Source organism: Phallusia mammillata, chromosome 1 (genome assembly GCF_965637545.1).
Source record: "Phallusia mammillata chromosome 1, kaPhaMamm4.hap1.1, whole genome shotgun sequence".
Lineage (NCBI taxonomy): Eukaryota > Metazoa > Chordata > Ascidiacea > Phlebobranchia > Ascidiidae > Phallusia > Phallusia mammillata.
Window position 1 is genome coordinate 19529080 of NC_137252.1, and position 24007 is coordinate 19553086.

Consider the following 24007-nt stretch of genomic DNA (forward strand, 5'->3'; position numbering starts at 1 on the left):
TGTTGCTGCTTGATCGGTTGCTGTTTATTACCCGAAGCAAAGAACTCGTACGCATTTTTGGCTGTGGATAATTTGTCTTTTATTCCTGTCCGTATTTTGTCCAGGACTGTTTCTCTGTCTGGTTTGTCAGGTGTGTATGCTTCCCAAGCTGTTGGAATTGCCGCAATAAGGCACTGGTAGTTTGCATGGTTTTGATTGTTGTTTATCAATTGGTAATTTTCGCAAACGCTTTTGAAGCTGCGATAGTCTAAATTGTTGTCTATAATTTGTTGGTACTTTAGTATACCAGCGTTTATAAAACTTTCGAAGGCGATGGGTTTTCGTTTGAATAATACTTTGTTGTTTAACCAGATACCGTAGTTATAAACTGTGTTCTGCTTCCAAAATTGGGTTACACATTCCTTCCATAGGTCAATCGATGACCAGAATGTCGAGAGGGGAGTTAGTTTAGTGACCTCTTTGTGCGAGAGTTTTAAATTGGTGGCTGCAATGCAGATCATGGCGTTTAGTGAAGTAATACTAGTTTCAATTGTTTTCCAATAAGAAACATAGTCAGCATCAAACAGTTTCCGTATCCAGGAGAAACGAAGTGATTTTGCATAGGCTTCTAGGTCTATCATTTCCACGCCACCGTCCTCTATTCTACAATACAATATTTTCCTGCCGACTCTCTCCCAGTTGGAGCCCCAAAGAAAAGTAAAAAGTTTTCGTTTAATTTCTTTCAGAAATTTTTGCGGTATACTGTCACACTGATCTCTATAAACATATGGGTCAGTGAGTTGTCACTATACGCCGCTAGTGGTAGCGGTACACTTGTCGAGATTTTGCAGACAGCCTGGTGTAGCTTTAGTTGAATAAAGTTTGTTTCAGTCAAATTTTATGCTTATTGTATCGTGTAATGTGGTGTAATACAGAGACAACAACTATAGCGCGGTAATAACCAACTAAAACCGTTTTAAATTCATTATTGCAGTGAATAAAAAGTATATATACTCCTAAAATAGATTTCCATTTGAGAGAGTATTAGAGATTTTTTTCACGACGTTTTGCGTAAATTATCAGTTTTTAACATATTAAATTGTTTGTATTCAGTTGTGTAATAGTATCTATGAATCGAGTACCGTAAATACGGTACCACTATTTTCCAAATTATTGTACTGAGAGATACCATGTCAAAGTGCATCTTAAATATTGTCGTGGTGATGGCTTGGGTTAGCAGTCGTCCACTGGTGAAAAACAGCAATTTGATTGTATTTGTTTTTAGGTAAAGTTTTAGGTGTTTTTTATGTTTCAGTAAATTTTTAGGTAAGGGCAATTTTTCAACTATATTAGCCACAACTAAACCATGCAGGCCAATTAGTGGAACCAATAACTTGACACGGTTTACTGTGATATTTTTAAATGTTAATTATAATAATCCATTGTGATTAGTTTGTGTGTTTAGGACTATGCATATTTTTGTGAAATAATTTGATTCAAAACCAAAAAAAATATGAGTGAGATTGGCGAAGAAAAGGCACAGTCGGAAAAGGGTTCTGACTCTGCTTCTGCTGAAGAAGCTTCCTTGTCTGATTTTATTGTATCACATTATGAAGGCACTCGGGACAAAACTGGTTGTTATGATGGTGAAGGTCAAGTGAGTTTTTCTGGTGGAAACACATACCAGGTGGGTATGGCCCCAATAGATAAAAGCTCACACAAAGGTTGTGACTTATGTATAAGATTAGGTGTATATCACTGATGGTGACATAAGGATCATACTTTTATTGTACTGTAGTAGTAAACTGTAATGTGCAGAGGCTCACAAATACAAGGATATGGGCACAAATTAAACATTTTTGCAATTTTATGTTATCTATTTTATTGTCTGTTTGTAGTGTGGGTTTAGGGCGCAAAAATATAAATTGACTGCTGACTGACCCCTATATTCTCATGACATGCATGCCGCTATACAAACATAATTCAGTTAGCCATTGACAAAACCATCAGTTCTAACTGCATTTAGTTGTATACTTTCAAATAGTACAAAAATGTAAACTGTAGAAAGCAAACACAAATTCAATTTTCTCTATTGCTGCAAGAAATTCGATGGCAATGTTAACCAATTAATTTGGTTTGTTATAGGGATCGCTTTCAAAAGGGGCAATGCATGGACGAGGAAAATATACTTGGAATGACGGAATGTCATATGATGGCGAAATGATTAACAATGAAATTTCTGGCTTTGGAAGATACCAGTGGAAAGATAAAAGGTATTTCTCAAGTTAATAGTATTTATTGTGATTAAATCAGTGGTTCTCAACCAGTGGGCCATGGCCCACTGGTGGGCCATGGAGGCATTTTGATTGGGCCACAGACCAACAAATTTTTGTTTTTTTAAGAATTTACTACACTCAATTTTACAAGAATAATGGCTTGGGGAGGAATTGAGAAGGAATGTTTTTGTTTTGTTTTTTGTTCTGAACCTATTTTATAGTTGATTTCTTTCTATCTCAAAAATTTACTGGGCCACAGAATTTTTTTGCAATGAAAGTGGGCCACGAAAGAAACAAGGTTGAGAACCACTGGATTAAATACAACCCTTGGTTTTGGTACAATCTGTGAAAAATGCACTATTGACATGTGTAGTTGTTAAACACATATGTTTGTTTTTGTGATTTTTGCATTACTAATCCATGTGATACTTTAGATGTAAACATCTGCACCAATATCCATAATTGCCAACTACATTTACTATAGGTGTTTAATGAAGCTTTACATATATATTCAAGCTTTTCGAATTTCGCAAAGAAATAGTCTTTTTTGTTTGCAAATGATGATCATTCTTTTGCAACTGCAGACAGTCTAGTTTAGGATTGCAACTACAGACATTCTAGTTAATCACCTACTTGATTTGCCAAGATTTTATGCACTTAACCAGAATAAGTGAAATTTATAATGTAGTGGAAATAATACTTTTTGTTTGGGATTTGCTATCCCTATTGTTGTCATACAGTAGTTCAGTTGGTTGCAAAACACATTTTTATGTTGTTCATGAGATGGAAGATGAAGTTAGGCTTACAAAACTTGTTCTAAACAAGCTTTCTTTCATTAACAAAATAAAATCATTTTCAAAACATCTGTTGGGATATTTTTTGGTTTTAATTTAAATCTTGGTCAGATTTGCGGCATTACTAGTTTTAGTAGGAAAATCAATGAAATTGTGAAATGTTTAGCTTAATCACCTTATGTTACTGGGTTGTGGGTTCTAGTCACATATTTACCACTGGTATTCTCCTGAGGAACTTAGTCAGAAAAACAAATAAAAAAGTATTTAAAGTACTTGCAATAAAACAGGCAACTAGACAGACTCATTGTGAGCACAAGACATGTTTTGTTAGATCAGGGGTGGGGAACCTACTTAGTACTGCGGGTCGCATGAATTGCACAACACCTTTGGACGGGCCAAATATTTATTTAGTTTCAAGTTCCGTGTAAAAATATCCAAAGCACACAAGTGGTTTTATATTTCATCGCTCCAGATTTGATTTTTCTTTGCTGCTACATGTTTGCAACAAACAAGACGTACAGTCTAAAAATCAAGATAAAACTAACACCACATGGCAAATGATTTGTTACTGCAAGGAGAGGCAATCGAGTGACTGTTACGTCACAAATATAGCAAGTGGTTGACTGTGTAACAATTTTTATGGAAATGTGAAGCATAATGTGTAATGGGGAGATATTGGAAATAAATTACCAATAATGTAGAAGTCATTTCAAGGAAATATTTGTACATAAATATTTTATTGTTTGTTTCTTTGTGATGCTATGTTGTAGAATTTAATAAAATTGGGAAGGGGGCCACATTAAAAAGGCAAGCGGGCCGCAGGTTCCCCACCCCTGTGTTAGATCTTTAGCCTAAAGTTTGTCGCTTGCTAATACCAGCCAATTTCATATTTCATGACTGTTATTTTTACATATGTATTGCTTGGTTTAATGATGGTGGGGAGGCAATTAAAAAACAGGAGGGCAGTTATTGTTATGGGTCCCCTTTCCTGAAGGGGACACATAGATCCGCAAGAAGCTTGACCCTGAATGACATAGCGGTTCACCCACAGGCCTCCAAAACATAATTTTTTAAACGCTGGTTTGTAACGCTCGTTGGGTCAAGAAAGACTTCTTTAAATTTATTCAAATTTAGACAGATGTTAGTTATTAATCCGAATTTGATCCTCCAGAAGTTTGACCCTAAATGACCCAGCGGTTAGGCCCCCAAAACATAATTTTTCAAATGTTTGGTCAAGAAAGAGTGCTTCAAATTTATACAAATTTACATAGATGTTAGCAATTGATCCAAAGTTGATCCTCCTGAAGTTTCACTCCAAATGACCAAGCGGTTCACCCACGGGCCCTCAAAACGTGTTTTTGTCAGACCAGTGAATTTACATGATACAATCATTTTCTATTGGTGGTATATGCAACGTTTTTACAGCGCGATTGAACGAACCCTTTTATAAAATCACTAATTGCGATTGTTGTGTAATATTTTATGTATTGTTGCGTCATTGTAGGCCATTGTTTCCACACAAAGCAGTATAGCACTGTTGACTCTTTCACTTTGCTACACTGTGTATCTGTTTGTTGTTTATTACAATATTGTTTTTTAATGTAGCTAATAGCATAAATAAACATTTTACTTTTTAATCTTGCAATATTCTAGTTCGATATCGATAGTGCGGCCCCCAACTTACTTAAAAGTTTGTTTTTGGCCCCCAAAGCAATTTGAGTTTGAGACCCCTGATCTAGGAGTTTCATGCTGTGTTGGTTGGTGCAATGTAAGATATTCTAAATAATTTTCTAACTGTTTATTGGATTCACCCATTTTGCACCCCTTTAACCCCGAAATAATTGGTTTTAGTTTTTCCAGTTTCTTAGGTCAGAAATGCAAGCCTGTTATATATATGTGCTAAAATCGAAAAATTTTAAGAAAAAAAAGGCTACTGAAGAACAATTTATTTTATGACAATAATGATGCAAAAAGAATACGGACAAAACTTTTTTAAAGTTGGGGTAATGTTTTCTAATAATTTGTTCTCAAGAATCTAAAAATAACCGCAACATTTGTTTTCTGTAAATCCACAAACAGGTGTGTGGGGACCCATTCGTTTTTGTTTGCAAAAACAATCATATATGCAAATTGGTAAATTGGTAAATATCGTATGGCATATATAAAATGGAAGTATATCAGAAAACCACCTTTCTATTTTTCATTTTTTTACAAATCAATAAACATTGTGTTTTTTTAGTTTTTATGAAGGTGAAGTGTTTAATGGCCTTCGACATGGAGTTGGTGTTTTTAAGTCAACTGAACATGGAGTTTCCTATTCTGGTCAATGGTGTTTGGGTAAAAGACATGGGAGAGTAAGTTTAATAATGATGAGACTCACCAATTAAAATAAATGTGTCAAAACTTGTGAAAAAAAGATTGGAAATTGCTGAAAAATCTGACAATTTGTCATCTTTATGATGCTATTGTAAGTTACTGGCAGTGAGCTTATTTGAAGCCTATCTTTTGATATAGAGTTCATCCAGCAAATTCTACGGAATTGTTTAAACCGTTAGTAGACATAAAACTGTTTTTCCTGGATATATAAATAGGTACCTCAATGAATTTATAGCCCTCTTCAAAAATCTAAGATGGCTTTTTGCATTGCATAACTGTGCTAAAAAAACAGTTTTAAAACTGATTCAGGGGATCATGCACTACAACGAACACTCGTGGTATGAAGGAGACTGGGTCAACAACAATAGGCATGGTTGGGGTGTTCGGCGCTATCACACTGGCAATGTATATGAGGGGCAGTGGATAAATGATAAGCGTCATGGTGATGGTACCATGCGATGGCTTACAACAAATGAATCATACACTGGAATGTGGGAAAATGGAGTGCAGGTATACTTATGTTTTGCAGCTGTTGGCATATTTTTACATGTGTGTCAAATTATGTGACAATTTCTGGCTCATATAATGTGCTTATATCCTAGCATGGGTATGGAACTCACACATGGTATTTGAATCGTGTACCTGGATCTCAATATCCTCTTCGAAATGAGTATGTTGGTGATTTTGTAAACGGTCTGCGACATGGGCATGGAAAATTCTTTTTTGCCAGTGGTGCTGTGTATGATGGTGAATGGGAAAACAGCAAAAAACACGGCTGGGTGAGTATCGAATTTCTTGTTAACAAAACATGAGGCAAAGCTCTCAATTCGGTTTTGGTATTATGTTACAACTATAAAGTCTCTTTTGAGCTCTGACTACAGTTGATAACTTTCAGGGAAAGTTTATTTTCAAAAATGGACGAGTCTTTGAAGGTCAGTTTGAAAATGATCATATGATTGATTATCCAAACCTAGAGCTTGATGCAAGTGATGCTTCTGATGCACCTGGTTTGACTTTAGATTCAGTCATGGAAGGTAAAACAGGTCTTGTCATTTTATAGGGGGCTAATGAAATTGCGACATTTTTTCAGACACCAGTTCTTATAAGTGCTATTGTCTAACATTGTTCTTTGATTATTCCTGTTTATACAAAAACAGGAGTAATTTTTTATGGTTGAATTGTATGAAATGTGTATTTTGGTTGAAAAAGCCAGAAATACAATTTTTAAGCACAATTTTCTTTTTGCTAATGACAAATTTGCTTTTGACATTTCCAACTGTGATGTTATGGTCTGTAACTTATCTAGCTATATTTTTTATTAATCCTGCTACAGGGATTCCATGTGTGTTTTTTCATGTTTGAAAAAAGTTGTTGGCGAGCTTCACAGTAAGCATTAATTTTAGCTTGGAAATTTAAGCCTTATTAGCTATTAGCCAAAATCAGGTAAAAAATAAATGATGTTTAATTTTACTACGAATTTGTTTAATTATCATTGACACGGCATTTTCTTGGTGATTAGGAATTTATAATCCAGCTAGTCACTAAAAGGTCAGGTTACTGCACCTCCGTACAGCTATTGCATATGAGAATAACTGAGAATATTTATGTTTTATCAGTACAAACATAAAAGTTGAGAAGTCACATTTATGAATAAGAAGAATTGGTTGAAAATATACCAACAATTTGAAAAAGCAAATATGTATTTAGTTTTGTGATATTTTTAGCTTTTTACGAAATCAAAAAGTGTTCTACAGGAAAACTGACAATGTCAAATGATGGATGTGGAAATGTATTGGGACCTAACTTGACCATTGATATTGATTTTATTTTGGAAAACATTCCACGAGATCAACGGGAACATGAGTTAAAACAGGTATGTCAATGAATTTCATGTCACTGTAGCAAACAACATGTTTTTAACTGTCTTATTCAGGTTACTTTCCTCATGATACGAAATATCTCATTACTGAGAAGAGTTTACAGTTTCTACAGTGCTCTTGGACATGATCGTTCTCCAGATAATACATTTGTAATGACAAGATTTCAATTTTGGAGGTTTCTGAAAGATTGTCGATTACATCATTACACACATAGTTTGGCATCATTGGATCGTTCTGTTGGTAAGTCTGTGTATTTTTATTGCTGTTCTGTGAGGAACGATTACTGTTCAAACTTAGGATAGTATAAAATCAATGGTTTTATGGGTCCCCTTCCCTGAAGCGGGGCTGCCACTCCTTGGGATTTTTCCCAAGATCTTGAGATTTCAGTGTTGAGCTTGGGATCTTGGGAAAAACTTTTTAAACCTTGGGATTTTTTTAAATTATTCATTTAATACGTTTAAGATACAATTAATACTGTTGTTGCGAACAAAAAATATCCATTTGCAAAAATCATCTTTTTATGTAACGATTAACAGTGCTTCATCAATTTTGTGTTCGAAGAAGTGCAAGTTGATCGAAGTTCTCTGTCAAAACTTATGAGTCAGGCTAGTGCTACAGGCTTTTCGGTGTATTATGTGCCACTAAAAACATGTACAAAAAATATCTTTTTCTTTTGTATTTTTCTGGTATTTCTTAGCGTCTTTTCAAAAGTACAGATGACTGGGACCTGGTGTAACCATATAGATTATGTTGCCTGCGCCAGCTAGGATTTAAACTGTGTATTTGCCATTTTTTGGTTATCTTGGGATTTTTGGACAAACCTTGGGATTTTTGGTGAGGTAACCTTGGGATATCTTAAAATTCTCAGTGGCAGCCCTGCCCTGAAGGGCAGGCATCTTGATTTCACTCAGTTTTTTTTTTCTTTTTTCTCCGGTGAAATTTGTCCATGCACTTTTGGCATGAAACCTTTGGTGGATTTGGATGAAACTTTCACAGATGGTAGATATAGTTATGTAGATGTGCCATCTGCTTCGTTTGACTTGATAACCCTAGTATTTACCCCACTAGACCCCAAAGTGTAAAACGTTTTTTTATGATGGTGCACACCACAAACGAAAGATTTCTGCAGTGTAATAGTATAATAAAGACAAGAGAACATGTGGTACTTGTGTTTGTGCCTTACTTGGTGCATGTTTTTGCGCATGTCAGTCAGAGGGGTATTAACAGCCTTATAACGTCATAAGCGTTGACGAATGTTGCTATAACACCTAAATTATTGTGTTTAACCCTATAGCCCCAACATTTACCTATCTAGCCCCCTAAAAAGGGTAAATTATTTAAACAATGTCCGAATTGAATGAAATTTGGACAGCTTATGTAGTGTGTTATTTATAGTTGTTAATTGTTATGTTCAACCCTGTCGCTCCAACATTTACCCCACTGGCACCCCAAAATGGGTCATTTTTTTAAACAATGTCTGAATCGAATAAAATTTAGATAGCTTGCAGAGTATGCCATTTATAGGTATAGAATGTTGTGTTTTACCCTGTTGCCCCAACATTTACCCCACTAGCCCCTTAAAATGGTTTAATTTTTTAAACAATGTCTGAATTGAATGAAATTTGGATAGCTTGTAGAGTGTGTCATTTATAGGTCTCGATTGTTGTGTTCAACTCTGTAGCCTTATCATTTACTCCACTAGCCCCCCTACAATCATGTGCAATTCGCCAATAATAGGAGCTGATTGTTGTGTTTTAGCTTATTTTCTCACAATTTAACAGTTATTTCTCAGATAGGTCATAAAAGGAACAACCCCTTTTCATAAAACGAACAACCCCTTTTTTCATAAAAGGAACAACCCGTTTTTTCATAAAAGGAACAACCCCTATTAAATAGTTTGTACTCCATATAGCGTATTTAAATATGCACAGTACCAATCACTGTGTTTGACATAACAATACCAAACTTACTCATAGTTATCTATTGAATTGCATTATCTACAACTTTGCATGTGTGGAGACCCATAAGTTTTTGCTTGCAGAAACAACCAAGGTTATAAAAGACGTGGATGGTATGGGACCCAGTATAAATATGTAAAGGAAATATATTAATGTTTCAAAATAGGGTATAGTGCAGGGATAGCAAATCCACTGACCCGCGGGTCACAATGTCACCCCTAAAAATTTATACTGATTACTATAGGTAGGGTTACCAGACTTCCAAGATTAAAAAGCAGCACAACAGTTAACTTTAAGCCCTTTGCCAGATGGCCTATTGTCTTAAAATACGGATTGTTGAGTCAATTGTGAGGCAACAGATATGTTTATTTGAACGTACAACTTGAAACGATTTGTTGTAACTTTGTTGACGCTGTTCGGTTTCACATATTCATGCGTATCCTTGTTTTCACACATGAATTTCATAAAATCAAGTGCCAGGAATCGTCTCAGCGCAGATATGACTGCTGCGTGTATTAGACTGAAAACTATCTAGGATTACAAGACTTGCAGAAAAGATGCAGTAACAAGCATATTTGCATTGACATATAATAAAATATGTGACCCACTTTGTTTTCTTTCCGAATTTTGATATCATGTTTGACCCATGCAACCAAAAAGGTTCGCCATCCCTGGTATAGTGTATGTGCAAGGGCAATATGTGCTAAGCCACCCTTCTAGTTAGGTGTTGATTGTAGTGTTTTATCATGTAGCCCCAATATTTACCCCACTAGCCCCCTAAAATGGGTGAATTGTTTGCATAATGTGCGAATTAAATGAAATTTGGAGAGTTTTGTATTTGTAGGTGTTGATTATTGCGTTTCACCCTGTAGCCCCAATATTTACCCCACTTGGCCCTCATGGTGAATTTTGCAAACAATGGCTGAATTGAATGCGACTTGTATAATCTGTGCCTTGACAGATAGCACTAAAAATTGTCATAGTTATTTTGTAAAACACATTATTATGGGTCCCCTTCCCTGAAGGGGACGCATCTTGATTTCACTCTGTTTTTTGTTTTTTTCTGTTTTTTTTCTTTTTTCTGAGGTGAAGTTTGTCCATGCGCTTTTGTCCTGAAATCTTTAGTGGATTTGGATGAAATTTTCACAGATGGTAGATATGGTTATGTAGATGTGCCTTTTGTTTTGTTTGACTCGCTAGCCCCAGTATTTACCCCGTTAGCCCCCTAAAATGGGTGAAATTTTAAACAATGTCCGAATTGGATGAAATTTGGACAGTTTGTTCATTATGCCATTTTAAGGCGTCGATTGTTGTGTTTCACCCTGTAGCCCCAATATTTACCCCACTTGGCCCTCATGGTGAATTTTGCAAACAATGGCTGAATTGAATGCGACTTGTATAATCTGTGCCTTGACAGATAGCACTAAAAATTGTCATAGTTATTTTGTAAAACACATTATTATGGGTCCCCTTCCCTGAAGGGGACGCATCTTGATTTCACTCTGTTTTTTGTTTTTTTCTGTTTTTTTTCTTTTTTCTGAGGTGAAGTTTGTCCATGCGCTTTTGTCCTGAAATCTTTAGTGGATTTGGATGAAATTTTCACAGATGGTAGATATGGTTATGTAGATGTGCCTTTTGTTTTGTTTGACTCGCTAGCCCCAGTATTTACCCCGTTAGCCCCCTAAAATGGGTGAAATTTTAAACAATGTCCGAATTGGATGAAATTTGGACAGTTTGTTCATTATGCCATTTTAAGGCGTCGATTGTTGTGTTTCACCCTGTAGCCCCAATATTTACCCCACTATCTCCCTAAAATGGGTGAATTTTTTAAATAATGTCCGAATGAGATGAAATTTGGACAGTTTGTTCATTTTGCCATAATAAGCTGTCGATAGTTGTGTTTCACCCTGTAGCCCCAATATTTACCCCACTAGCCCCCTAAAATGGGTGAATTTTTTAAAATAATGTCCGAATTAGATGAAATTTTGACAGTTTGTTCATTTTGCCATAATAGGCTGTCGATAGTTGTGTTTCACCCTGTAGCCCCAATATTTACCCCACTGGCCACCTAAAATGGGTGATTTTTTAAAATAATGCCGAATTAGAAGAAATTTGAACTATTTGTTTATTTTGCCATAATAAGCTGTCGATAGTTGTGTTTCATCCTGTAGCCCCAATATTTACCCCACTGGCCCCCTAAAATGGGTGATTTTTTTTAAACAATGCCCAACTTAGATGAAATCTGGACAGTTGGTTCATTTTGCATTTTATAAGTGTTGATTATTGAGTTCCATTCCATAGCCGCAATAACCCCTAAAATTGGTAAATTTGGCAAACAATTGCTGAATTGAATGCAACTTGTGTAGTTTGTGCCTCGTACAGCATAATTATTTTTGCAGACTTTTTTGGCCATTTTTAAACTCATAGCACCAAAATTTATTATAGTTATTTCATGAAATGCATTATTTACAACTTTGCATGTGTGGGGGACCCATGAGTTTCTGCTTGCAGAAACAACTAAGGTTATAAAATACAGTGGCTGATATGGGACCCATTGCAAAATAAGTGAAGGATATATATATATATGTGTTAAGAAATAGGTCACGTGTATGTGCAATGGCAATATGTGCTAAGCCACCCTTCTAGTTTACAACTTTGCATGTGTGGTGGACCCATGAGTTTCTGCCTGCAGAAACAACTACGGCTATAAAAGACAGTGGATGATATGGGACCGATTATAAAACAAGTGTATGACATATATATATAAGTTAAAAAATAGGTCACAGTGTATGTGCAATAGCAGTATGTGCTAAGCCACCCTTCTAGTTTAGGATAATCTTCCATGATTAACAAACCATGATTAACTATGAATGTAACTAAAATTTGGGAAAACAACCATGATTAACTATTAATGTATGTAACTAAAATTTGGGATTTGGGGTGGTGGGTTGTGTATTTGTTTACCCAAAAACTTTTACAAATGAATGAATCCTATAAACTTTATTGTGTTTTTTAATTGTTTTTCTTTAGTCAAAAGCAACTAATGACCTCATTACAATAAAGTTGCTTAAGTTAACAAACAATGTTCGATGGTATTTCTTTTGTATGTGGATTACTTCTTGCTATGTAAATAGCTTTAATAGACTTCCAAAGGCCCGGGTTGCCTAATACTACAAGTGGTGATCCCTCCCTGTAAACTGAATATTTATGGGTCCCCTTCTCTGAAGGGGACACATTTTGATTTCACTCTGTTTTTTTCTTTTTTCTCCCTTGAAGTTTGTCCATGCACTTTTAGCATGAAATCCATGGATTTTGATGAAACTTTTACATATGATAGATATAGTTATGTAGATGTGCCATTTGCTTTATTTGACTCGTTAGCCCCACTATTTACCCTGCTACCCCCCTAAAATGGGTGATTTTTAAACAATGTCTAAATTAGCTGAAATTTGGACAGTTTGTTTGTTGTGCCATAATTTGGTGTCGATTGTTATGTTTTACCCTGTAGCCCCAATGTTTACCCCACTAGTCCCCTAAAATCGGTAAATTTGTAAACAATGTCGTAGAGTTTAACTTGTATAGCGTGTAGAGTTTGCCATTTATGGGTGTCGATTATCACCCTAAAATGCATTATGCACAACCTGATATGTTTGGGGACCCATGAGTTTCTGCTTGCAGAAACAAACCAAGGTTATAAAAAATGTTGGCAAGTGTGAGGCCCAATATAAAATAAGTATAGGAAATACATTCATGTTTTGAAATATGGTATGGTGTATGTACCATGGCAAAATGTGCTAAGCCACCCGTCTAGTTACTTTATATGCTTTAGAAAATGATCTGGCTATGTTATTTGCAGCACATTGCAATGTTGGTGAAGATGTTCATAATCCCATGGAAAAAATTCTTCTTCGTGAGTTTTTGAGCACTTGTATCATTATCAGTTACATTCTGTTTGAGGGGCAAGTGAATAAGTAAGAAATTTTAGAACTGATACAGTACAAGACCAATTTATGTTGTTTTTTGTAATTTATTTCCAAATGTCTTGCATAAAACATCTTGGCCATGGATTTACAAAAGTATTTTGTGCAGAAACCCTGATGGAAAGGCCTCAATTATTGCTGCTTGCTTGCAGTGGTTAATTGAGGAACATTTAATCAAATTTTCCTGCCAAGTTGGAGGTTACTTCCTTTTTGAGCCCCGTCGAGCTGTAACAGCTTTGGCATACATGGACAGGAGTTGGCAAATTTTTCAAAAATCCTGCACTAAGCGTGTCCAAACTCCTCATGATTCAACATTAACAATGAGGCAGTTTTTGTTTTTGTTGCAGGTATTTTTTTTTCAAAAATCTAAATGTATGACAATGTAATTATTTTTTACAAAAAAATATTTACCGAGTATGATTAAATGGTGAGCACATTGTTGGATTTGGCAAAAAAAAAAAAACATTTTACAGATACAAACAAATTCTGTTATTTAATACAGTTTCTATTTACCTCTCAGGACTACTAACCATGACCTAAACCCAATTTTTTAGGATCTAAAGATTATAGGCAACAATCTACCAACAGCAACAGTTTTAAAAATTTTGGCTGTAGATGATCCTACTGTTTCAGATGGTGAAACATGCAACATGGAGTTGGAGGTGTTAAAAAAATATCCTTATCTATTAATTTTGGCACATAATAAACTTTTTTTGATTAACCAATTAATTTCTTTCACATGATGCCTGTGATGTTACACAATTTAGTATTTTATTTATAATGATTTTGTGTGTGCAATTTTCTGCATTAAATTTGGAAATTGTGTACTATTCTATAAAATGAGTTTTCACCTATTTGTGCTTTATCATTTTTCAATTTAAATTAACACTATAGTCTGTTTATCTATTGGCTGCTTGAACCATACATGGCAGTTCATACCTAACTAAATTTCTCAGGTTAATGTTAGGTTACTTAACCCAAAATAAAATTTTGTGTCACCTTACTGGTGCTTTTTACCACCAAACTTTTTTTACCATGGTTGGAATAAAAAAAACAACTTTAGAGCCACATAAGCCCCACAATGCAAGTAACTTTCATGGACTGCTAAGAGCTGTTTTCAAATGCTGATTGGTTCATAACTTTAGGTCTTAGTTCAGCTTCAAAATTTACCCTAATTGCAGATGACATTTTTGGAGTTTTTTGAAGCTGTGGTTGGATGTGCGTTACAATACAACAGTTTGCAAGAGAGTGAAACAAACGCTCCCAGGTATTTTTCTTACTATGGTGTTATTATGGGTCCCCTTCCCTGAAGGGGACACATATTGATTTTACTCGAATTGTTTTTGTTTTTTTTGTTTTTTTTTCTTCCCAAAGTTTGTCCGACTCGTTTTTCTATCAAATGTTTGATGGATTTGGCTGAAATTTACACAGATGGTAGATATAGTTATGTAGATGTGCATCCCACTTTGTTTTTGTTGATAACCCCAGTATTTACCCCGCTAGCCCCCTAAAATGGGTATTTTTTCCCGGAAGTTTGTCCGACTCATTTTTCCATCAAATGTTTGATGTGTTTGGCTGAAATTTACACAGATGGTAGATATAGTTATGTAGATGTGCATCCCACTTTGGTTTTGTTGATAACCCCAGTATTTACCCCGCTCGCCCCCTAAAATGGGTGTTTTTACGCAAAGTTTGTCCGACTCGTTTTTCCATCAAATGTTTGATGGATTTGGCTGAAATTTACACAGATGGTAGATGTAGTTATGTAGATGTGCATCCCACTTTGTTTTTGTTGATAACCCCAGTATTTACCCCGCTAGCCCCCTAAAATGGGTGAGTTTTTAAACAGTGTCAGAATTGGCTGAAATTTGGATTTCTTGTATAGTATGCCATTTATAGGTGTCGATTGTTGTGTTCAACCCTGTAGTCCTACATTTACCCCACAAGCCCCTAAAGTGTAAAACGTATTTGTATGTTACTGGGCACCACAGACGAAAGATTTCTTTGGAGCAATAGTGTTACAAGGGCAACCAGTTGTATGTTGCTCGTTGGTGGGTTGCTTGGTGGTTGTTTTTGCGCCATGGCAGTTAGGGGCTTGTTACCAGCCCTATGACGTCAGAAACAGTAACGGTTGTTGCTCAAAACACCTCTAGTGGTCGAAATTTTAAACATTGGCGGATTGGGCTGAAATTTTGCAGTACTATTGATTGAGTCATTGTGGTTTTTATATATTTTTTAGTTTGTGTGTCGAACCGAATTAGTTGCCCTACTAGCCCCCTAAAATGGGTCAGTTTTTTAAAACATTAAATAGGACATACTTCAAACAATATCTGGGGTGAATCTAATTTTGTAGTTTGTATTCTACATAGTATTATTATTTAAGCCCAGTGCCAGTCACTGTGTTTTACCTAAAAACACCAGACTTTCTCATGGTTATCTCTTGAATTGCATTATTTTCAACTTTGCATGTGTGGGGACCCATGAGTTTTTGCCTGCAGAAACGACTAAAGTTATAAAAGACGATTGCTAATATGGGACCCAATACAAAATAAGCATAGGAAATATATTTATGTTTTAAAATAGGTTATAGTGTATATGCAAGGGCAATATGTGCTAAGCCACCCTTCTAGTCTAAATTTTTGCTTCAGTAGTGGAAGCTTGGAAAACTGTCATGAACAACACTTTTTTTCAACCAAACAACAGGTTTTTATCCTTATTATGGGTCCCCTTCCTTGAAGCTGACACATATTGATTTTACTTGTTTGTTTGTTCATTTTTTCTTATCAAAGTCTGTCCGACTTGTTTTGCCATCAATGTTTGAAATTTGGATAGCTTGTAGAGTATGCCATTTACAGGTTTCCATTGTTGTGTTCAACTCTGTAGCCCAAACATTTACCCTACTAACCCCCAAAGTGTAAAAAGTGTTTGTATGTTACTGGGGACCACCAGCGAAAGATTTCTGTGGTGCATTAGTGTTACAAGGGCAACCGAACATATTTTACTGGTGTTTGTGGGTTGCTTCTTGGACGTTTTTGCGCCATGGCATTTAGGGGGGTGTTAACAGCCCTATGACATCAGAAGCAATAATAGTTGTTGCTCAAAACACCTCTAGTGGTCAACATTTTAAACATTGGCTGATTGAACTGAAATTTTGCAGTACTTTTGATTGAGTCATTGTGGTTTCATATTTTTTAGTTTGTGTGCCGAACCCTATAAGTTACCCTACTAGCCCCCTAAGATGGTTGAGTGTTTTAAACTGTGTCGGAATTGGCTAAAATTTGGATAGCATGTAGAATATACCTTTTGTCGGTTTCGATTGTTGTGTTTTACGTTTTAGCCCTAACATTTATTCCGATAGCCCCCTAAAATGGGTGAATTTTCTAAACAGCGTTTAAGTTGAATGAAATTTGCAAAGTTTATTGAACACTGCTTAAAGTTAAACTACTTAAAGTCCTCAATTGTTGTGTTTTGCCCTGTAGCCCCATGATTTACCCAACTGGCCCCTAAAATGGGTGACTTTTTTTAACAATGTTCATATTATATGAAAATTGGACAGCTTGTAGGTTTTTTCCTGTCATGGTGTCGATTTTTCTGTTTTACCCCATTGTGCCACTATTTACTCCGTCTTTTCTTTAAATCTAAACTTTAAATAGGGCATACTTCAAACAATATTTGGGTTGAATCCAATTTGTATAGTTGTAATCTACTTAGTATTATTATTTAACCCCATTGCCGATCACAACACCAAACATTCTCATGGTTATCTCTTGAAAGTTGAGATGGATATCTGTTTATTGATAGTTTTAATTTTGTAGTGTGAAGGTTTATTGATTTAAGTGGATTGATGTTTCAGCATTAGGTGATTTGACTCCATTTCGATTGATGTTTTACATATCAGCACATATGATGATAGAGTTACGAAGGGGTAGGATATTACCATGGAAATTTCTCCCAATCAAAATAACATACAAGAGAATCTGGTCTAATACAGTCTTAGCTGTAGGCTCTTGTTTTAGCTATTGTGGTTGCTTTGCACATTTTGTCTGATAACACAGGGCAACAAAAAAATATTTTTTTTCTGGTGTCAGTAATGTTTTAATTGATTTTGACTAATTTTAGTGCCCTGATTTCAAAAATGCAATCGGTTTATCTGTATCACGTCTAGTTTTCATGTTATGGTACATCCACGTTTGAAAAACAATCTATATGTATACACTATAGTGAAACTGGTTTTGAGTATTTTATGTGGAATTACCGTTATTGCAAGAACAAAGTTTCGATTTAATTTTAAATGTAACAGGTGGACACTCCTAACAAACAAAATTCCACACAAAAAACAAAACAAAGGTTTCAAATTTGTAAGTTGTCAGGTATATCGGATATAGGCCTAAGCACATGTAGCCTACTTCTGTAACTTTCAGAAATGACTGGCAGCAATATCGTCCCGTTTAATTTACCAACAGTAATTAGCCAGGATCACATTATTCCCTCTTCCCCAACACGTTTTGTTTCACTGATATCCTGTTGGAACCTTTCAGCTTAATTCTCATCATTTTTATCCCCTACGTTTTAAGGGAAGTGTAGCTTTATACTCATTTTCGTTCCGATTTTTTCAGACCTCTTAATTACTTAGTTATGTACTCTTCTAATAATTTCAGTCCCTTTCTACTGTTTTTGTCCATTGCTGCAATATTCGAGTCAACATTAGATAAGTGGAGCCCATTGCTTATCCAAAACCCCCAAAGTCACGAAGTGTGCAAGATATGAACATTTGATACAGATCTTTTTTTTCTTTTTAGTTGTGTTCTATGGGTTTTTCACCAGTAAGGTAGAATAAAACATATTGGTAATTCATGCAACACCTTATAGATGACCTAGCCACTATTAATTTTAGTTTTACCACCTTGCTTTACTAGTCTGAAATCACTCCATAAAACACGTTTAGTTTAAAAGTACCACTAGCCTACACCAACTATTTTTAGACAGAGCATAAGCATAGAACACATGTTTATGCTAAAAAACCGACTGCACTGTAGAAAATTGATGTGTTTAATGTAACAAAACTTTAACAAACATATAAAAGCGTGATTTTAAAGTCATTGAACCAATATGGTCATAAATTTTGGTTTTGTAAATAACTTAAAAAGTTGACCTGATTGAAGAAAACCGTAATGATTTTTGAAATCAGCACCCCAAAATTAGTCAATATCAGTTTTAACATTAAAGACACCAAAAATTGTGTTGGCCAGTGTAATGTGTTCATGACTCATGAGTACAAGAATTCTGTAGGCTGCATTGTGTTACACTCGTGATTTAGACGATACCATCTTATTATATCACTGCTTGTTTTTGCAGCCCTGTCAACTTGGAGAGTGTTAAAGCATCAAGTATTGAACCCATTAAAGATGTATTTCAGGTAAATGTTAGTGTTACCTGTTAAAACAACAGTCTAATTTGTAAGTAGTTAACTTAAATAAATGATGTATAAATCACATGTTGAATCGGAATGTTAAAGAGTATTTGTGAAAAATTGTAGCCCATTTCGTAAAAGTGTGTGTCAGTAAGTTCGGTCTTTCAGTGTAATTTTCGATAGATTGCGGACATGAATTTTATTCTATTTTGCAAATTATTGAAGGGGGTCACCAATGAAAGCCATGTGGAAAACTACTACGCTCCAAAGTCAGGTAACATTTAAATTGGGTTTATTATATTGTTATTAGTTTTTAATCAACTATCTTAAATGCTAAACCTTTCTCTTTTTTGTATTATAAATTTTGTGTATCTTGATTTTCAATTGCCCACAAAAAGTATATTTTCTATGCAGGGCAGTTTTTGCAAACTCTCTCACAGTTTACTGCCCCAGATAAAGACCATGATTCTTTAAAAGAAGCAAACAACAGTCAAGTTCACAATGAAGGTAGTAATAGTTGTTTGATGTTTTCACAGTTAGTTTTGCCTGTTATGTGGTGGGAGTCTCATTCGAATGTGGTTATATTGGAAGCTAATATGACAAACACGCAGTTGTATCCCATAACCTATGTTTTAGAAATGACATCACCACATGAAGCAGAATTTTCAAATTGGACAAAGAACCTGAACTTCTTTTTCATGCATTGTTTGTTCCCTGCATGGAATAAAGTGGTAGCCCTGCGAAGTGAAGCAGCAAGAAGTAAAGCATCAACTGGTGAAAGTATTAGGATGCAAAGATTGGAATTTGAGGCAGAAAGGTGGATATTAAATAGTGTCACCTTGTAAAACTGTTCAACAAAACTGTAACAGTTCTGTTTAAAAAGTTTTAAAAAATAGAGTTATATTTGCCTCTCTGCCACATGTTTGTCATTGTATTTAGTTTTTTTTTTTCGGTTAAGTCCAAAAATTGGAACACAATCTCAAGTACTCTTGAAATTATATGAAAGACTACTGTGACATTCCTAGTTGGCCTTTGCCACCAGGCACTGTTCTCGTTGTTTTAATAATTTTGCAACATTTTTTTATACTTGTATCATGCAGTGAAAGGCCATGGAAATTAAATTTATTGTTGGCATTGCTACTCTGCCACCATATAAATAGTTGATGTGATGTCAGTTTTTCGATAATAGTAAACCCTTGCATTTTCAGTTTCTGTATAGATCTATTTTATCACTTTCATAGTATGCATGCATCAGGCAAACTTTGTGGTCAATAAAAAGATACAATGTGTTTCACTGAAACTTAAATTAGTGATTGACGGTTTGTTTTCCGATTTGCTGTGCTTGATGGCAAGTTATAGCAGGTCAACAAAAACATTTTGTGATTTGTGAAACACAAGAACAGTTTGTTGCATATGCACCACAATATCACTTCTTGTTTTTGGCATGAATTCATTTCATGAGGCCATTATATTCCTTCGGAAAAACCTTATCGTTGAAAATAAAGGATTCACTGCATGTTAAAGAAAACCTTGTCAAAATGTTGTTTAACGGTCATTCAGGTTAGCTACTGCATCAAGAACGGCTACAGTGGGTCAATGCATATGTATTGCAAAACAACATAAAGTCAAGAACAGTTTGTAATATCTTTGCCTCAGTATGGCATCTTTATTTAGTTTGTCAGTGTCTGTATCAGTTATTATGGGTCCCCTTATTATGGGGACGCATCTTGATTTCACTCAGTTTTTTTTTTTTTTTTTTTTTCTCCGGTGAAGTTTGTCCTGCACTTTTGGCATGAAATCTTTGGTGAATTTGGATGAAACTTTCAAGATGGTAGATATATTTATGCAGATGTGCCATTTGCTTTGTTTGACTTGATAACCCCAGTATTTATCCCGCTAGACCCCAAAGTGTAAAACGTTTTTGTATGTTGCTGTGCACCACAAACGAAAGATTTCTGTGGTGTAATGGTATAATAAAGGCACCAGTACATATGGTACTTGTGTTTGTGCATTACTTGGTGGACGTTTTTGCACATGCCAGTCAGTGGGGTATTAACAGCCTTATGACGTCCGAAGCGTTGACGAATGTTGTTAATAACACCTCTAGTGGTTAGAATTTTAAACATTGTTCGACTTGGATAAAATTTTACATGACTGTTAATTAGGTCATCGTGGTTGCATATTTTATACTTTTGGGTGTTAAACCCCATCAGTTACCCCACTGACCCCCTAAAATGGGTGAGTTTTTTAAACGGTGTCGAAATTTAGTGAAATTTGAAATACTTGCAGAATTTGTCATTTATAGGTGTCAATTGTTTTGTTTAACCCTGTAACCCCAATATTTACCCCTCTAGCCCCCTAAAAAGGGTGAATTTTTTAAACAATGTCTGAATTGAATGAAATTTGGACAGTTTGTAGAGTGTACTATTTGTAGGTGTTGATTGTCGTGTTAAACTCTGTAGTACCTATCATTTACTCCATTAGACTCCTACAGTCATGTACAATTCACCATTAATAGGAGCTGATTGTTGTGTTTTAGCCTCTTTTCTCACTATTTAGCACCTTTTTCTCAGATAGTCATAAAATAGAAAAACCTTGAAAAATGTATAAATGGAATGAATTTAAATAGTCTTTACTCCATATAGCATATTTATTTATGCACATTACCGATCACTGTGTTTGACGATACAATGCCAAACTTTCTCATTGTTATCTCTTGAAATGCATTATTTACAATTTTGCATGTGTGGGGACCAATGAGTTTCTGCTTGCAGAAACAACTAAGGTTATAAAAGACAGTGGATGATATGGGACCCAATATAAAATAAGTATGGGATGTAAATATATGTTTAGAAATAGGTCACAGTGTATGTGCAATGGCAATATGTGCTAAGCCACCCTTCTAGTTTGAAGAGAAGTTTTAACTGTATTACAAAAGGATTTGAACAACATTATCAAGCTACAGAATAAATTCTCATAGGATTGGAAGTATTCTTTCCCGTTCTTTTTACAATTTTTTTGCACATATACAGGTGTGGGGACCTATTCATTTTTCCTTCCAAAAACAGTCACGTTAGAAGTTCAGATGGTGCATATTGTAAATTATTAAATAGGATATATAATATGTGTTGGAAATATATAGGAAAGTCATGTTTCTAGTTGAAAATTGATTTATATGATTTTGCATTTATAGACGATGGACAATCAAAAGTAACAGCCCTGTAACTTCAACTGCAAGTGAGCACCACGAGGTATACTGTTAAAGAAATTCTGCAGTGCCTTTTCTTCAATTCTGTAATGCTTTTTCTTTAATTTTGTGATGGTTTTATTTGCAGGTTGAATGCAGTGATTTACCAAAATCATCTGATGAACTTCCCTAAAATCAAATATATGTTCACTGGAATTTGAAACTGATAAGAGATATATTCAATACAAGCACTGTGACCAGTCTTCCATAATTTGTAAAACAAAATAATTGAGTTCTGTAGCTTATTAACAGGTCCATATTTTTTAGTTGTTTTTGTTGTACATTATTATCAATTGTCATCTACACCTTTAGTTTTAAAATGGCGACTTGATTTAGGTCATAATGTCCTCAGGCAGAATCTGACTAGCCGTGTCAGGAAAGACGGTGGGGTTCGGCATGAAAATAAACCCTGCTTCAAGCACCAGAAGGAAGAGCACACACCCACACAAATAATAAAAGAGAAAAGTTCACTAAATAAATTTGAACATGCCAAAAAAGTACTAACATTAAATCTACAATCGCAAGCCAAAAAAACTATTGTTTAAACTAAAAACCATGACTCACTTGACAGTTTTGTTTCCGGGTAGCCTACAGTCGTATAATTTTTTGCCCGATTTATTCTGGAAAACTGCAGTCTCATATGTTATTTGATGCAAAAACTCATTAGCTATTAAACAACTTGCCACAAATATCTACCTGCCGATACGTTGTCAATCGCATTTTTTGTCTATTTATGTGGAACCCAACACATTATTAAGCCAAGTTGGCCGTGTGGTTAGCGCAACCGCCTAGAGATCACAAGGTCATGGGTTTTAATCCTGTCTCGGTCGCTTGTGTTTTCCTGAGCAATAAACTTAAGCGGCATTGCTTCAACACAATGGTTCCCGATGGGTTGAACTAAATTGAAGTCACCAACGGCCTAAGTCGAAAAAATCAAATAAAAAATGATCAACGGACTTGCAATAAAAACAGGCATCTCGACGGGACGGCGGACTCTTTGTGAGCATAGCGCATTCAGGCGTTGCCCGCCCACCGAGGAAAATGAAACAAACAAACTTCGTTCTTCTGGTTTGTTGTCGATAATTTGGTGCTACTCCAGAATTTCAGCGTTAAAAAATTATTCATAACTGATGTGTTTCCTGTTAAATAATTGACAAAATAATTCGCTGTTGTTAACTGTTCTTGGATCCCAAAATTTTTTTATACCAGCGTTTTTGGCACAATGTTTTTTTTTGCACAGCGTATAAACGTGCGCACATTGTTCGAAAATGTGCATGATGATCGAAAAGTAATCAAAGGCTTTTATTGTTCCGTAAACATAAAATGTTAGTTTCAATTTGACCACTTCCCTTCTTTTCCTCTGCGGTTCAACATTTTGATGTCGTTGGAAGGTTGGCAAAATGAGTAGTGACATTACACTTAAAGTTAAACCTTCATCTTTGTTAAATGTTGCTGCAGACTATACTAACATAAATGTTTTACTTACATAAATGGCCTAGTTTTAAAACTAGACCCCGTAAATTGTGCACAAAATATTCGTTAAAAGCAAAGGAAAAGCTGGATTAACAGCAAAGTGAAAAATTAAGTTTAATATGCCGTGAGAGGCCTTATACTTTCTGGAACTTGGGAAAGCTTAATTTATATCGATAGCCGCAAGCCCGCAATAATCTATACATATATCATCAAACATAGTAAGGTAGGATTGTTGTTCAATAAAATAATCACAGATAAAAAACACACCACAAGATTGGTCTAAGATGATTATATCCCCAATACACAAAAAAGGCGACAAACTAAATGTCGAAAACTAAAGAGCCATTTCACTCTTATCAGTCCCTGGAAAAGTAATACTGATGGTCAGAAACCAACACTTAATTGAAAGGTTTGTAGGCAAATCGCAATTCGGTTTCAGACCAGGCAAAGGAACTACGGATGCAATTTTCATAACAAGAGAGATAATACAGAAGGCAAGGGAACACCAAGTTCCATTGCACCTAAATTTCATCGACTTCAAGTCCGCCTTCGACACAGTTTGGAGGGAGGTGCTCTGGAAGATGCTTGGCCAAATCGGAATTGGCTCACAATACATCAGGATTATGAAAACACT

The 24007-nt window shown here is 35.3% G+C and overlaps 1 protein-coding gene across 1 annotated transcript; it reads left to right on the top strand.

Moving 5' to 3' along the window:
• Positions 1 to 1412: 1412 nt before the first annotated feature.
• LOC145229627 (radial spoke head 10 homolog B-like) lies at positions 1413 to 22102 on the top strand. The gene is made up of 18 exons (XM_080094970.1): positions 1413 to 1666; positions 2125 to 2252; positions 5289 to 5403; positions 5735 to 5935; positions 6028 to 6204; positions 6321 to 6459; positions 7180 to 7298; positions 7359 to 7545; positions 13120 to 13234; positions 13353 to 13590; positions 13798 to 13905; positions 14425 to 14510; positions 18599 to 18659; positions 18879 to 18927; positions 19068 to 19160; positions 19290 to 19470; positions 21847 to 21904; positions 21989 to 22102. The coding sequence occupies exons 1-18, from the start codon at positions 1493 to 1495 to the stop codon at positions 22031 to 22033; spliced, it is 2274 nt and encodes a 757-aa protein (XP_079951096.1). The 5' UTR covers positions 1413 to 1492; the 3' UTR covers positions 22034 to 22102.
• The last annotated feature ends 1905 nt before the right edge of the window (positions 22103 to 24007 follow it).